We start from the raw sequence: 17,686 nt of genomic DNA on the forward strand, positions 1-17,686 counted from the left end.
AGTAGGCAAGTAAAGGATGGCGTAGCGGAGAGCTACTCCTGGCCAAGAGATCAGAATGGCCGAAGCCACAGGGGCAGCACAGCACATACGAAGAATTCTTAGAGTTCAACATGATGAAAGAATAGAATAGGACTTACGAACAAACAAACACAGAGACCAACAAAAAAACAGACTCTTAAATAAAGAGAACAGGCTGGTGGTTGCCAGGGGCGATGGGGGAAATAGATAGATTGAGAATGCACTTGTCTTGATGAGCACTGAAAAATATATAGAATTGTTGAATCATTATATCGTATACCTGAAACTAACACTGTATGTTTATTATACTTCAATAAAAAAAGAAAAACATTTTTAAAAAGCACCCCCCCCAAAAAAAAGAATAGAATAGGAGACTAGCTGTCTCTGGAAATAAACAGGGAACTGAAGAGTTTTTTGAAAGCTGGTTTTGTAAAATCAAACCTTATTATTAGATATTAAAAAAAAAATCTTTAAAAAAATAACTCTGTGAAGAATCCTTTTATATAGTCTAGGTATGGGGAATATAAAGATGAAAAAATCCAATTTGCCTTCAAGAAGGTCAAAGAAATAGACACTCACTGAAATATAAATTATATGATATTTATCTTGTAAATTTAGACTTTGACATGAATATCATACTTTCTTAAAATGAGACATACTATAAAAATAACCCCATTTGCGTGTTGTTTCCATGTGTGGATTTGCAAGAATCATCCTAAAGAACAGATTTTCTAAACAGGTTAATTTTACCTCAAGAGTGTACAGGACAAGACAATCCTTTGGAATGTGGAAAGAAAATATTGAAACTTCTTGATATCTTATTTTTATCCCATGCTTTTAAATTTCTACTTTAAATTTGTTTGTTTTGTATGTACAGAATATACCACTAAATAGTGCATTCATAAAACTTACAAATAAATAAATATGCACATATAAGAAATTTGATAAAAAACATTTTACTGATGGGGCATATAGCGGAAAAATTTTGGAGACAATCACTATAGAAGTTAATTATTTCTCTCCTACCAACCGAACTGGATGACATGGTAGATAGACCAGGTAAATAGCATTGCTTTGGTTTGGCTGAGGGTTTAAGGCAAAGGGTCCTCTAAAAGTCTTGCTTGTTGGGAACTGGAGTGAACCTGTGGCCAGTAATTTTATGTGTTGTTGCTTTCAAAAATATAGAAGCCTGAAGCAGGGTCATGCCTGAGATCCACACATTTCTAGGGAGTCCTTTGGTGGGTTCACAATACCTCTAAAGTGCGTTCAAAATGGTGTGTGTGTGTGTGTGTGTGTGTGTGTGTGTGTGTGTGTTGGTGTCTGTCCCTTTCTTTTAAGATGGTCCATAACTTTAAGCTGAATCTTAAAGGACACCATGAACATGCCCTCACCACCCTCACTACCATCAAATCAATAGACTGGCCATAGGACAACATCCTCTCTTCATGGGCTGGCTGATTTCAGTCCTCCAATCACACATGCCACATTTTAAAGAACTGGCCTTCCTGGATTAAGGCTCTTTCTTTTCCTTGTCCTTTATTACCTACTTCTTCTTTTCACTCAGTATCATGTCCTAGTTTTGTCTGATTCCCACCACAAGATTTCTTGACAATGGGCTTTGTGTTTTTCAAAGAATTCTGCCTCGCAAGTGAAGGTGGAAACCAGTCCTAATATTGTGATCCTGACCCTGGCCCTGTCTGGTTTACTCCAGTCTTGGCCTGTCCACCTCTAGCTACTGCCAACACGGCCAATGACAAGCAGGTGCCTGAAGGAGTGTAGAGTTTCACTCTTCATTCACTCCTTTTCTTCAAAATATAACTCAATTAAAAGCATACTTTAATTCCAACAAGTAATATTTATAATTCTGGTAGGTATTTCAAGAGAATACAAAGATAAATAAAATAGTTCTTGCCCTTAAGAAAGTGCAGCTTATGAGATCACAGGGCCAGCAGAATAAGTATTCACACTTAGGTTCCCTACCTCCTATCCACTGCACCTGTCACCCCAGAAGACTGACAATTTTGTCTATAATTAGATTGGTATTGTTTGTGGGATATCAGATTTTCAACACGGTTTAATAAAGATCTTTATCTTCACTTACATTCTTTAACTCTGTTAACCTCTGTAAAGGCAAATGAAACTAATGTATACAAATGAAAATGTATAAAAAATGCTAAATTAACATTCTGAATAATCCACTCTTTGAAACTCCTATTTTGTCACTTGCATCCATTTACCTATTGGGATAGAAAGCATTTAACAACAAAATTTTCCATCTTAACCATTTGTGAGTGTACCATTCGGCAGTGTTAAGTATAGTCACATTGATGTAAAACAGAATATTTTCATCTCTTAAATATGAAACTCTATCTGAAACTCTGTACCCATTAAATAACTCCTTCCCTTTCCCCTGGTAACCACCCTTCTACTTTCTCTTTCTATAAACTTGACTACTCTAGGTATGTCATACAAGCAGAATCATACAATATCTGTCGTTTTATGAGTAGCTTATTTTACTTAGCATAATGTTCTCAAGGTTCCTTCATGTTTTAGCACATGGCAAAATTTCCTTGCTTTTTAAAGCTGGATATATTCCATTGTATGTATATACCACACTTTGTCTACCTGTCCACTCAACTTTTGATGGAATTTGGGTTGCTTCTATCACTTGGCTATTATAAGTAACACTACTATAAACATGGATGTGCAAATATCTCTTCAAGACTCTGCTTTCAATTATTTTGTATATATACACTTGCATCCATTTTTAACCTATATAAAGAAAGTTTGCTCTTAAAGACTGACATTTTGCCAGCATTTTATAAGAAAGTAAATTTTCTGAAAGTATAATAATACAAAGGAATGCTATTTGCTTTTAGAATGTAAATTAAGGAGAATTTTACAAAACTTTTATTTTCTTAATAAAATACAGATATGACAATAGGAAATCTGCTGTCATACTTTACATAAAATATTTTCTATTGGTCAATGATATAGATAAAGAGACAGATATACACACTTGGGTTTACACATATATATTCTAAAAGAATCCACTTTGGAATAAATTACACTTACTTTTTAAATTGCAAAGATTGATTTGTATTATCTAGTCATTTTTTTAAAATATCCTTTTCAACTCTTTGTGCCCACTGGCTTTTACTAACCAACAGCGTAAGAGTAAGAAGAGAGAGTGAGGGCGCTAAAGTCAGTCACACAAGAAAGGAGGACAATCATAATGGCTGATCTTTCTGATACTACCAAATAGGAGTTTGTGCAGAATAATTAAGAGTGTTAAGCCATAATTTTATGAGGAGAATTAAATATCAGAGGTGCATTTATAAAAATACCAAGTGTTCCATATTTAGACTTTCATGATCCTAGAATCATAGAACTTGTAAGCTTATCAAGCCCTACTCCCTTATTTCACAGTTGGAGAAACACGCTCAAGAGACAAGTGGCCCGTCTAATGTCACCTTGTAATTCCTGAAGCTGGAACAGGAACTCCCTATTATCATTTCAAAATTCTTCTTACTGCATACTACTACAATTACATACATATTTCATCTCCACCTAACTGAATGTAGCAGGATATAGATGTTCAGACTATATTGATAGGGAAATACCCTTTTTCCTTTTCTTCCTTTTCTTTGTAATAGATGTATGGAATGCAACAGAGTCCCCTCAGCAAATGGGAGGGTTTGAAGATTTAACCTTCACTTCCCTCAAGGAAACAAGATCTCGTTAGGAGTTGCCAATAGTTATTGCTCTGAATTTGAAGACCTATCAAGGTCTGTGGTAGGAGAGCAAAGAATGGATTCTAAAGTACGTAGGCAATATGAAGATCAATGGAGGGACCCCAAGACTACTACGAGGACTTAGAGAAAATGGAATAAGAGAGTAGCTTGGTAATATGAGAACTGGTCATGGGAGGTGTGACAATGCAGAGAACACAGGTAGGCGTCCAGGTATGGATGCTGACCACCCAGCCTACGTTCAAAGGAGGAACTTCTGCAGTCTTCATTCAGGGCCTGCACACTGTATTGGTGGGAATCACTTTGTTAACAGCGCAGCAGAAGTGATAAGTGCCCATGTTCCAAAACTGTATTTAATCATTATCTGAAAGTCTCATGTGCCCACCTCCCCAGTGCTGCCTTAGCCCAGCTCACAATGCCCCAGGTAACCAACCTATCTGCTCTAAAAAGGCCCCAACTATGCCTTGCAGATCTAGTAGAAGTAGGGGGACTCCTCTCATCTGTACCTAGAAAGAGTGTGTCTAGAATAACAAACACAAGTTTAAGCTCCCTAGAACTGAAGCAATGGCTGTATTAAAGTTTATAAACTCAAACGACTGTTCCTTTCTAAAGAGTTCAGTTTTACTGTTTCCTAAGAATTCAGGACCTTAAAGTGTTTTCTAGTTTTTCTTTCATAAATGGAAAAGGGGAAGATATAAAGGACCTTACTTTGTTAATTTATAAAATTTTTAAAATTACCTAATGCTGAGACATTGTGTCTGAAGTGTATGTATTATTTACATTCATGTGTTTCTCTGTTCTTTTAAGTAATTCAACAGATAAAAACGAACCAATGGAGAGGATACAATTTGATGCTCAAGAACCAGGAAAACAAGATGCATAACTGCACATTGTCTGTATGATGAATGAAACTTCACTTAACTGAAATCATCTGAAAGTACCAAACATACTACTGTCAATGACTAGTCTTTCAATCATTTTTTTTTTTAAGCCAACAAGAGTTTCTAAACACACAGTGGAACAGCAAACTAGATAATGACCTTGCCTTTATATCTTTAGATTTCAGTAGATATCAAAACCCTACAAAAATGGAGATTTTTTTTTTTTACTTTTATTTTGTCTACTAGCTTTTCTTAGTTTAGACACTGAAGTTACCAAAAGTGGAGTACATCAATAATGGGCAAACAGAGTGTCTAAAAGCAAATGAGTAACAACAAAAAAATTAAGAGATACACAAAGAGTAAAAGAATGCATGAATAAAAATCTACCAGGAAGAATTTTTCCCCCAGTTCAATAGGGCAAAAGATCCACCATAAAAGAAGCAAATAACCATTCTGAGACTTAATTACATTTCAAAGTAATGTAGTTACATGAAAGGAACAAAACATTTTTGTTCAATAGTTTGCCTACCAGATGGCACTTCTAAATATAGTAATCTAAAACCTTCTGTGTGTTCTATAAATAAGATGAAAGGAATAGCAATAATTGCTAAGCATTTAAATCACTGGAAATAAAAGAGCACTTTGATTAGGTTCGGGAAAATCTGGTTTATTCTAATAAGGATCCTGAATCTGGGAAGACTCAAGTTCTAGGTGAAAACTCAGAATCCCAACCTTCTGGGACTGCTCTTCTGTCTGCTCAAAATGGTTTTCATTCAGGTAGAGAAACAAATGAGGAGCTAATACCAGGAGACTTGGGGAAATCTGAAGTAACTGATTAGTAAGAACTCCTAATCAGTAGAGACTCTAAAGGGCTACAGTCCAAATCCCAGAAGTATTTGGGGGTTTGGGGGTTTTTGTTTTGTTTTGCTTTTGAAATGAAATAGTTGGGGCTTGTCCTGTCTTATTTTTGTGAGCTCGTGTGTAAATGTGTAACAGTTAAGGACCTGGACTTTAGAGTCAGGCCCAATATGTGAGCCCGGGCTCTACAAATGACTGGCAGGATGCTCTTCGGCCAAGTTCCTTACCTCTTTGAGCTTCACTGGCAAAAACAGAAAGCAATAGTACAGAGTTTTATGGGAATTTACTTATGACAACACTTGGCACTTACTAAGTCCCAATGAATTTCAGCTGTGTAGTATCCCCATTAGTAATATATATTAGCTATAATACATTAGCAAATAATTATGTTTCTGATTTTGTGCTGCCTCAAAGCATGGGATGATGTGCAGCCAGGTTCTCTGGCAGTAATGGAGTTCTAAGAGCAGAACTTGAAGACTTACCTGGCATATCTCCAAGTGGTTTCGCCTAGTATAACACTGGCCTCTTTTCACCTGGCTCTGGAAAGTTATCAAGAATTCATGTGTGGAAGGTGGGCCTAAAGATAGAAGTATTTTTTAAGAATTGGTTATCAGAGGTCAGTCCACCCCAGTCTGTCCTCTCGAATGACTTCATTCTCAGTACTCTCAGCTGAAGATCTAGAGGCTTTAGTGAAATGACTCAGAGTTCCTTTTGGATCTGGTGAACTAAAGGCATGTAGGCCCATTCCCATGGACAGCATTGGTCCAACACTGTGATAGCATAGAGCTTATCTTGGCAACTGACCCATGATGTTAAGCAACTTAGTCACTTGGGAGTAGGGTGAGTACCATGAACAAATAAAAGATAAGTTGGAATTGCTTAAACATGATGCAAACTACAATGAATGGAAGACTGGTGTTTAACGGCACTTAAAGTTCTACTCAGTTGTTTGATGAATTTTACATGAGGAAAGAGCCATTTTTTGGGTCTCCAGCCCTCAGCATTAAAAGATGTCTATGGCTAGGTCTTTATATAGAAGGTAATTCCATTTGCTTTTAGTAATTTAAAAATTGTGATAAAATGTACATAACATAAAATGTGCCATTTTAACCAGTTTTAAGTGTAGAGTTCAGTAACAATAAGTACATTTGCAATGCTGTATGACCATCATCATCACTATTTCCAGAAGTATTTCATCATCCCAAACAGAAACCCTATGCCCATTAAACACCATCTCCTCATCCCCCCTTCCCCTTTGCTTTTGGTAATTGCTACTTCACGTTCTGTCTTTAGGAATTTGCCTATCCTAGGTACCTCATCTAAGTGGAATCATACAATATTTATCCTTCTGTGTCTGGCTTATTCCACTTGCCATACTGTTTTCAAGGTTCATGTATGTTGTAGCATGTATCAGAATTTCATTCCTTTTTAAGGCTGAATAACACTCCATTGTACGCACACACATTTTGTTTTCCATTCATCCACTGATGGCCAGTTGGGCTGCCTCTACCTTTTGGCTATTGTGAATAATGAACACTGGTGTACAAATACCTGTTTGAGTTCCTGCTTTCATTTCTTCATATATAACTAAAGGTAGAATTGCTAGATCATATGGTAACCATTTAACTTTTTGAGGAACAACTAAACTGCGTCCACAGCTGCTACACCATTCTACATTCCCATCGGCAATGTACAAGGGTTCCAATTTCTCCACGTCATCACCAACATTTATTTTGTTTTTCTAATAATAACCATCTTAATGGGTGTGAAATGGCACCTCCTTAGATCTGCTGTGTAAACTATTTTTTAAAACTACAGAGTTATTATATAGTTGTCTTATTTTGTATATAAAAAGCTACAAACATCCGGTTCAAGGCCCAAAGTGGAAGGTAAAATATGATTATATTTGTTAAATTTTGAACATAATAACAACAATATTTCTCGAAATAAAAAGGCAATCCTGAATTTCAGGGTTGCAGTTAAAAATCATACAGCAAATAAATATACCCATGAGGCTTACCGAAGCTGTCACCTGCACAAAACCACCCTCTGCAAAACCAAACTCTCAAGGCAACAAGAACTGACTCAGACTTGACCGAGTCAGGACCGCACCGGCGCCACCGCGCATGCGCGTCTCCAGGCGCGCGCCCCCTCCCCTGCGTGCCTACGTGCGCGGGCCCGCGCGGTGGAGGGGCGGGGCCCACGGAGCTCCTCGGGCGGCAGCGATGGCGGCTACGTCGGGTTCGATTCGGTTGCAGCGTTGCATAGTGTCGCCGGCTGGGAGGCACAGCGCCTCTCTGATCTTCCTGCACGGCTCAGGTGGATTACAGTTTCACGTCCTAGTTTTCTGCTTGGGAATCGTCCTCCCCTCGGGTCCCCTAGTGTTGCCCTAGTGGAGGAGTCGCTGGGCCTCGATAGGGCTCAGTGGTCTCGGAGAGGACGACCCTCCCCTCGCTAACCCCGCGGCTGTGGACACACGGGCTTCCCCACCGTGTATTCGGTTTTTCGATCATTGGCCCATCGTCCTCGGTGATGGCCCTTGTGTCCCACCACTGGGCCATTCCTCCATCCACACCATTCTCTCCATCCATTGCAACCCTTGCTACCACCCCGACCCCCTCATTGTTCTCCCTCAAGTTTAAACACAGCAAGTTAGTAAGGTAAGTTTTCTGCTAGAGACAAATTATTTAGTACTTTCCAGGGTCAGCTGTTAGTGATTGGGGCTTTCAACCGCCTTGGATCATTTGCCATTTTCTTTTTCCAGTCTCTCGTACTGCTGTAGACAGTTGAGACAGTTAATATTTGTAAAAGGAGGCACTGTGCCAGGGCTGGAGTACTTTCTCCCTTTCCTTTCTTTCCTGCTACTTCCTTCTTTGTCCTCTTTCCCCTTCTTTTCCTTAAGCCCCCTAGGTACAGCACAGAGTCCGCTCTCAGTCCCAAGGGCAGATACTCTCCTTCCACTGCTCGCCCTTAGTGGCGCGTGTGCTTAATTCTGTATAGCATTCCTTACACTCATCTGTAATTACTTAAGCCTGTCTTTCCCACTTCACTTTCCCTTCCTCAAGAGTAAGGACCCTTGTTTTATTCTTTGCATCCCTAGTGCTTGGCCTAGGGTAAGTTCTTGGGAAATATTTTTTAAAGAAATGAGATGCAGCCAGTGTCCTCAGGGCGCCTACCTAAAGTTAAAAACAAAAACAGTTCAATTAGTTTGAGTCAGCAGTGGATGGGAGATCACAAGATGGTAAATGATTTACTGCCAAGAGAATTGTAAGGAAAAAACTGTGGTTAGGCATACTAAGTAAGGCATTTGTAAGATGAAGAGCTTGTCAGATTTTACCAATTTGACCGAGACGTGGGCTTTGAGCTGAGACTTTTGTAGGCTTAAAGAGGATGGTGGTTGGATAATGGAGGGGATTGGAAAGGTAAGAGGTGGAGGCCTGGAAATGGGCACTTGTGGGAAGTATTCTCATTTTAAAAATGAGCCCTGATAAGCTGAACAGCTTGCCCAAGGTCACTTGGCTGTTGCCATGAGTGGTAGTGGAATTAGGATTCGCACCCAGATCTCTCCGACTCCAGAAGGGGTAAGGTGGAAAAACTCTGAACTAGGCTGTATCATTTTGGAAATAGAGAAGAAATGGGCCAGAGATGTTTAAAGGGAAAGACTTGGCTAATGAAATATATTTAGAATGGTGAAGTGAGGTGTCGAAGAGGACACCAAAGCTTTACAATCAAGAGACTATTCCTGGTACTATTTGGGGCTCCAAGGATGTTCATTTATAAGCATCCAGAAATTCCCGGATACCATAGTCTTTGTAATAAATAATTGTTTTGTAATATCTTTAGGAAATACTCCTAGACTTTTCTTTTTTCCTTGGACCACTTTGCTTAAAGTACCATCCTTACTCTTTTCAATTCCAAATTACTGGTATTTTTATAAATTGTAAACCCAAAATACATATTTTTCCCTTTGAACTTCGGAAAAAAGAATTTATCCAAAGAATTCTGCTAATTATGCAAATGAAATGCAATTCCCGTATAGTTAGAGCTCCATTGTAGTAAATTAAAACCCTTACTGGAAGTATGATTTTACATTAGACTTTACTATATGTGGTTATGTTATAGGTGTTTGGGTTCTGGTTAATCCAAATACGGCCAAACCAATTTTAATAGTTTTACCACGCTCTTAGAATAAAGTGCTGGCTTTTTAAAAAGTGGGCCTTGTGAATGGATGAATGGATGTTACTTTGTAGCATTAAGTTTTGCTTTTCAAAGTTGGAAAAGTGTATTTAGAGGCAGATTTTTTTTTTTTTTTTTTTTTTTTTATCTTAAAGGGCTGAAGTTCTCTTCTAGAATATGGCAGCCATAGAAGAACATACGGGAATGTGAGTAAGATATAGCCAACTTAATTTGAGCCTTTCCTACTACTAAAATACCAAAGAAGTACCTTTTTTCAGGATGATAAAAACAAACAATAGTTTAATTAGCTTTGTTCAGCTTCCCAGCTTAGATTAATTCACTCTCTTGTATGCTCCTTTAGAACACTATGGTACTTCTTTTAATGGTATTCATATTTGTAATTACCAAATTTAATGTCTATAGTCCACACTGCGCTGTAAGGTTCACACAGATCCGAATCGTGCATATCTTGCTTTCTCCTCATGCGGTAAGTCTCAGCAAACTGAGTTGGCTCTTATTAAAGTTACTAGTAATTTCTGTGTTGCTAAATGTGGGGAACATTTTTCAGTCATCTTATTTGAACTATCCTCAACATTCAGTGTTCTCGAAACACTTTCTTGTTTTTTTCTACCTGTTTATTCCTTTTAATTGATTTTGCGCACTCATCCTGTTCTCTCTCTCCATTAATGTTGGGGCTCCTCAGAATTTGGTCCTATGACCTCTTTTTTCATTTTGCATTTTTCCCTCCAGGCTAATGTGCATATATGCCTGAGTATTCTGTCTTTTCCTCTATAGGGTGACATAAATTTGTGTCTCTATTTTAATTTTCCTTCAAGTTCTGGACAAGTTTATCCCACTGCCTAATAATCATTCATTTATTAATCCATTCATTCAAGAAATATCTATTATATGGCCACTGTGCAAGGCACTGTTCTAGGCTCCAGGCATATATTAATGAACGAAACAAAAATCCCTGTTCTTGTATTTATTTATTTATATGACAGAGAGAGAGACAGCGAGAGAGGGAACACAAGCAGGGGGAGTGGGAGAGAGAGAAGCAGGCTTCCCACGGAGCAGGGAGCCCGACGCGGGGCTCGATCCCACTACCTTGGGATCATGACCTGAGCTGAAGGCAGATGCTTAACGACTGAGCCACCCAGGCACCCCAAAAATCCCTTTTCTTGTGGAACTTACATTCCAGTGGAGGAAATATTATATAGTGGATAGTAGTAAGTTCTATGGAAAAAAGAGAGAGCAAGACAAGGAGGATGGAAGGTGTCGGGGGTGATAGTTTTAGATAAGGTGGTCAGAGTAGGCCTCACTATGAATGTGGTACTTAGGCAGCTGGACTTAAGTGAGTGAATCATGTGGATGTTGGGTTAGAATGTTGCAGACAAGGGAGAACCTGGGACAGAGGCCCTGAGGTAGGTTCCCCGACATTCATGGGAACAGCATTCAGCAACCATTTCAGGTTTTGTGGGCCAGATATGGTTTCTTGGACATTTTTCTTTTCTGTCTCTCTTCCCTTTTCTCCTTTATTTTTTTTTAGCAACTCTTAAAAAATGTAAAAACCATTCATAGCTTACAGCGTTTGTCTTGCAGCTGATTGTTGAGGTAGAGGACCTTGTAGGCAGTATAGGGAGTATAGACCCGCTGATTCAGGTGTTTCCTGTCTTAGTGTGTAGTTCCGTTGTTCACTCAGTTATCCTGGCCAGAAACCTCACCGTCATCTTTGAAACCTTCACCATTGACCCCCCCAATAACTAATCTATTACCAATCCCTATCTATTTTATCTCCTAAGTATCCTTGTACCTATTCCCGTACATGCCATTGCTAGACCCCTAATTTAAGCATCTGTCACCTGGACAGTAGCCTCCTAATTGATCTCCCCACACCTACTTTTGTTCTCCCCTCCTGTCTTCACACAGCTGCCAGAGTGACCCTTAGAAGATGGCCACCTTTCTGCCAAAAAGTAGCTCCGTGCTCTTAGGATTTGTCACATCCCTATAGTTTCTCTGGCCTCATCTTGCACTCACTGCTCTTTCCCTCATTCCTAAATGTCCTCCTCCTCCTTCCTGTAAAGGATCTCAGCATTTGCCATATTCTCTCCGAGTTGCTCTTTCCTTGTGCGCTTGCTTCACTTTTCACCATCCTGTAGATCTGAAAACTGTCAGTTTGTGTCATTTGTAATCTAGGCATTAAATAAAAAAATAACACTGGATAAAATACAAAATGAACTTCACTTTGCAGAGCTTATATTCTAGTAATGTTACCCCTGACCTCCTTAGCTGGGTCGCTTCTGAATATAATAAACCCTGGCAGCACCAAGTGTCTCATCTTTGCAGTGGTTACATTTGTCTTTCATCTTGATGTATGATTGTTTGACTTATGTGTGTTTCTCAAAATAAACTGTACCCTCAGTGAGAGTAGGGACCCTTCTTCCTCATCTTGCGGAGCACAGTGCCTGATGCAGTAATAGGTATTCAGTAGATATACTTTGAGTTGATGTCTTAATGAGCTGATTTAAACAATTAAAAGTTGTTACCTTTAAAATTTCCTCTTCATGACTACATAACATGGACCTATATTTCCTTCCATTTTTTTTTAATGGAAATATCCATACATTAATTCTTGCATGGATTTTGATTATTTTTCAGCCTTGGGATGTATAATCATTACTTTACATCACGTAAACCTGTTATCAAAATTAAATTTAGATTTCTTCAAGTTAAAAATAAGGTTTGCTAAATACCCCTTTTGAAAGATCTTGTTATTTTAACCAAAAAAATTGTTTTAGGTTGGTCCAACTATAAAAGTTTATATTCACTTCAGAAATTTAATTTTTTTTTTTTTTTAAGATTTTATTTATTTATCTGACAGAGAGAGACACAGCGAGAGAGGGAACCCAAGCAGGGGGAGTGGGAGAGGGAGAAGCAGGCTTCCCGCGGAGCAGGGAGCCCGATGCGGGGCTCGATCCCAGGACTTTGGGATCATGACCTGAGCTGAAGGCAGACGCTTAATGACTGAGCCACCCAGGCGCCCCAGAAATTTAATATTTTTAAGAGTAAGATAAGAAATGACAGTGTTTAAAATCAGATATGGAAAGAATGTTTTTTTTCGAAAAAATAATTTACTTCATGTATTTGTGCCTGTTATACCCTTTAAACAAACAAGGAAACTTAAAACTCAAACAAGGTCTTTAAAGTGATCAGTGGTGAAGTTAGGAGTAAAACTATCTAAATTGTTTTTAGTTATTAATTCATGTTGATAAATTGGTTTCTATGCAGTTTTTTTTATATATGGAGATTTTTTTGTATTCCTTGTTCCAGCCTCTGTATGATATGAAAGTTACAGACTTGCTTTTAAATACACTGTGTTGTCAAAATGTTTTATCTTAATCTACATTTTGTGATCCATCAGGTGATTCTGGACAAGGATTGAGAACATGGATCAAGCAGGTTTTAAATCAAGAGTTAACATTCCAACACATAAAAATTATTTATCCAACAGCTCCTCCCAGGTATGCAGTAATTTATCTCACTGCTCAGTATAACTGTGGCATAAAATGTATATAAGTAGATGTACTAGCTAAATGTTCTTTAAACTTAATTCTGTACTTAAAGTGTTTTGAATTGGGGTACCTTTTCTTCTAGAACTTTTTTTTTTCCCCCAATTCCACGATTGGGCCAAGTTCTGCGAGGCAGGTAATTTCTTCCCTCTTTGTAAAGCATTCCCTGAAGCTCTTAACTTAAACTTTGTCCTAAGCACACCTACAGAACTCTGCTTCCTCTGGCCCTGCAGATTGCTCATCTTTCAAACTCTCTTTTCCCTTTATTTACCCCAAAAAGAAACTAATAGCTCCCAACAAGTATAAGCTTTCTAATTTAGTTATGCCAGAGTTCATAATCTCTGGCAAAGGGTTTTGTGGCATGCTTTCTACACTTAAAAAGTTTTAGAAACAATGTTAAGCTTTTTGAATCAGTAAACCATAATAGGAATATGGAATTGACTACTTAATAAATATTTAGATTATACAACCGGTAGATGTGTTTAACAAAATGCACAGTCATGAGATTGGTATAGTTTTGAAGTCATACTGCTTTTTATAATTATTTAGTTAGCATCTGCATAGGCTTTTATCCTGAGTACATGCTTTAAACTGGGGTTTGCAAATACTTTTTTGGGTAACCAAGATTATGTGCTGAGCTATGCATCCTACTCTGATTTCCCATTAATCTGTTCTTGATTTATTCTTATTAATTATACTGTGTGCTTATGCAAAGGCATTTTGTTTTTATTTTTCTATTAACTTAGTGTTAAGGAGAATCAGAACCAGAACTTCAAGGACCTTTTTATGTACAATTAAGATTTTACTTACCGCAATTGATAGAACTGAAAGAGGTAGAACAATAAAATGATAATTTTGTTGTAAAATTTAAGATTCAAAAAAAGTTTTTTTTATATAATTTTAGAGGAGTTTAGTAGTTTGGTAGTGCAAATAAAAGACCTACTGATCAAGGGGTTAATTTTGTGTTGTAAGTTGAATGTCTTTGAAATGTCCAAAGAGCTTGTCATTTGCTATTGGTTTTTAGGGTAAGTGAAGTTTGGAAGGAGAAAGACAGTGGTATTCCTATGGAGATGGGAAAGATAAGTTCATTTCAGCCTAAATATAATCGTAATTGTCTGACTAAATTGAATGGAAGATCATTGGAAACAGATTCTAGAATTAATGCTTTCAGCTTATGAATTTTATATCATCGCCAGTTTTTTTTTAATTATGTTATGTTAATCACCATACATTACATCATTAGTTTTTGATGTAGTATTCCATGATTGTTTGCGTATAACACCCAGTGCTCCATTCAGTACGTCGCCAGTTTTGATACGTGTTGCAGACCAGTGGATCTCAAACTTTAGGCCCTGAGCATCCAAAAATCTCCATGTGCACTCAGTATTATTTGTGGGTGCTGTTGTGTTTAAGTAAAATATAAAATCACTGAAATATTTCACTGAATTCATGGTAACTTTTTGGTATTATATATTTTCATCGTCAATACCTATTTGAACAGATCATCAAACATTTTAGACCATGCTAACCAATGAAATATAATATGAGCCACATATGTAAAGTTAAATGTTCTTGACACCACATTAAAAAAAGGAAAAACAAACAAGTAAATTAATTTTAATAATATATTTTATTTAACCCATTATATCCAAAATATTATCATTTCAACATGTAATGTTGAATCAGTATAAAATCAATATAAATCAATATAAAGTTATTAAAGTGGTAATTTACATTCTTTTATTCTTTCTAAATCTTTGAAATCTGGTATATATTTCATATGTGCAGCATATCTCCATTTGGATGCTGATCGATCAATTAAATTTATATTAAATAAATAATTATTTCCTCAAAGAAAACAAAAACACTAATTTGAAAAGATAGATGCACTCCTGTGTTTATTATTGCAGCATTATTTACAGTAACCAAGATATGGAAGCAACCGAAGTGCCATCAATAAATGAACAGATAAAGATGTGGTGCGTGTGTGTACACACACACACAGGAGTATTACTCAGCCATAAAAAAAAATGAAGATCTTGCCATTTGCAGCAAGATGGATGGACCTAGATGTATTATGCTAAGTGAAGTAAGTCAGAGAAAGACAAATACCACGTGATCTCACTTCTATGTGGAATGTAAAAAAACCAACGAACAAAGAAAGAAACCAAAAAACAGAGTCTTAAATACAAAGAACAAACTGATGGTTGTCAGAGGGGAGGTGGGTGGGGGATAGGTGAAGCAGATAAATGGGATTAAGAGGTACAAATTTACAGTAATAAATAAGTCACAGAGATGAAGAGTACAGCATAAGGAATATAGTCAATAATGTTAACGACATTTGACGGGTGGTGACTACATTTATCAGTGGTGAGCACTGAGTAATGTATAGAATTGTTGAAGCATGTTGTATACCTGAAACTAATATAACACTGTATGTTACTTATACTTCAGTAAAAAAATTACATTAAATAAAAGTGAAAGTTAAGTACCTGGTTAAACTAGGTACATTTTTAGATGCTCTATAGCTCCGCGTGGCTGGGAGTTACCATTTTGGGCAGTGCAATTTTAGACTTTTAAGAGGAGGTCCCATACATTTATAGTATGTTAGGGACAACTATCCTAGATCAAATCATTTTTACTTAGATTTCTCATGGGTTTTAGTGCTTGAACTTGTAAGATTTTTTTTTTAAATGATGAGACGATTTAAATGGTTAGTTCTCAAGCAAGGATGATTCTTCCTCCGAGAACATTTGCAGTGTTGGGAGACATTTTTGTTTGTCACAGCGGGCTGGGGAAGCAGCATAAGAGGCTCCGGGCAGCGAGTGGGTAGAAGCCTGGGATGCTGCTCAGCATCCTGCACTGCTCGGGACGGCCCCCACAACAGACCGTTATCCAGCCCCAAATCACAGTGGTGCCTAGGCTGAGAAACCCTGCTTTAAAATTACACCTCTATTCCCACACATACCAGATGATTAGTATCTTGGTTCTCTGTTAGGAAAAAAAAAAAATGTTGCAGTGTGGTCAGCTGTTTATATTTTAGAAAAACAAATATCTGAGGTAATTAAAGTATGAATGGCATCATTGTCTTTGAATCAATACAAAAAGAAGTTGAGATTGCACCTAAGAACAGGTCTTTATGTACTAGGCTTTCTTTATTTTTAGATTTAATTACTCTAGGTCAGAAACATTAAATACAAAAGTCCACTTTCCTTCAGAATTTACTCTTGAGAGCATGGGATTGTGAAGCTTTGCTTCCCTGTTTTCACTGGTTCTAAGATTCCTAAAATGAAGAAATAAAAACCTCACAATTGAATAAACTTTGCAGTTTCCCGTTTAAGAACTCAAGGGCTTTTCAAAAATTTTCAGAGATAGTGTATATATGTGTTTTTTCTATAAGATCTACAGATCTGCGTCATGGGGTATTACATCTCAGACCTCTATCTTTGATTGGAGGCATCAAATAAGAGAGTGAAATGAAATGCATGTAATTAAGGATAATAGTGCCAGTTAATTTGCTGTCAACATACAATTCAAGTAAGTTTGTAAAATGTTTATTGCTTTCAAACATAAGTACCAGAACCCTCAACTGACCTAGCAGAGTTATTTTGTGTCACATATTCAGCAAGTTGTACATTCCGTAGCTCTGCTGTGTTTCATTGGTCCTTTCGCACATTGGAAATCAAATGTCACTGACCAAGGATTACCAGTGGCTCCAGACCTTTGGATTTTATGATCTTCTAAATGTCAGAAGGGATCTTATAACAGGCAAGTATAACAAGCAAGAACTGGTTCAGTGTTTTATTATATTAGAAAATCTGTTTCAACATTACTGTGAAATCATTTTTCTTTTGTTCCATGAACAGTGCAGAAATCAGCAAGTCTTACTTCCAGATGTCTCGGGCTCTTCAGAACAATTAGAAACTGTATTTAATATGCAGTTTAAAATTACAAGATCTGAACTGTTTTCATTCAAATATGAACCATATCTCTATTGACTGAGGATTTTTTCAATCTTAGTTCATCTTACATCTCATTGTAGTTTTGGCATATGCTCTTTCCTTTCTGTTTTAATGTATTTCCAGATTATTTTTACTTAAGTACATGGGCATTAAAGGCATTGAATTGAAGACACTAGATAGTGTTTACAATTCAATAATATTTTATTCTCTTGTCCTATTGAAATTGGTGATGATGCTTCCTTAATTTCGTGGTGAATTAAATGTAATACATTTTAAGGGTTTTCATATTTTTAGACCTAATTTTCTGTCCCACAAATGATCATTTCTTAGTTTTTTCCCATTAAATTATGTTTGGTAGTTATGTATTATGACTCCTGTTCACCATCTGGCCTCTTCAGTATGCCTTTTCCAGACTATTCAATCAGTCCAGCCCTAATGCCCTCAGATTTTAGAACTATTAGTGGTGATTT

General features: G+C 37.2%; 1 protein-coding gene across 1 annotated transcript in view; it reads left to right on the plus strand.

Moving 5' to 3' along the window:
• The first annotated feature begins 7,672 nt into the window (after positions 1-7,672).
• The window catches only part of LYPLAL1 (lysophospholipase like 1), a 38,421-nt gene continuing 28,407 nt past the window's right edge, over positions 7,673-17,686 (plus strand). Inside the window, exons 1-2 of the mRNA XM_036096182.2 lie at positions 7,673-7,828; positions 13,107-13,206. Coding sequence (XP_035952075.1) covers positions 7,735-7,828; positions 13,107-13,206 — 194 coding nt within the window. The 5' untranslated portion in view covers positions 7,673-7,734. The remainder of the gene's footprint in view (positions 7,829-13,106; positions 13,207-17,686) is intronic.

This window comes from Halichoerus grypus, chromosome 7 (genome assembly GCF_964656455.1).
Source record: "Halichoerus grypus chromosome 7, mHalGry1.hap1.1, whole genome shotgun sequence".
Taxonomy (NCBI): Eukaryota; Metazoa; Chordata; class Mammalia; order Carnivora; family Phocidae; genus Halichoerus; species Halichoerus grypus.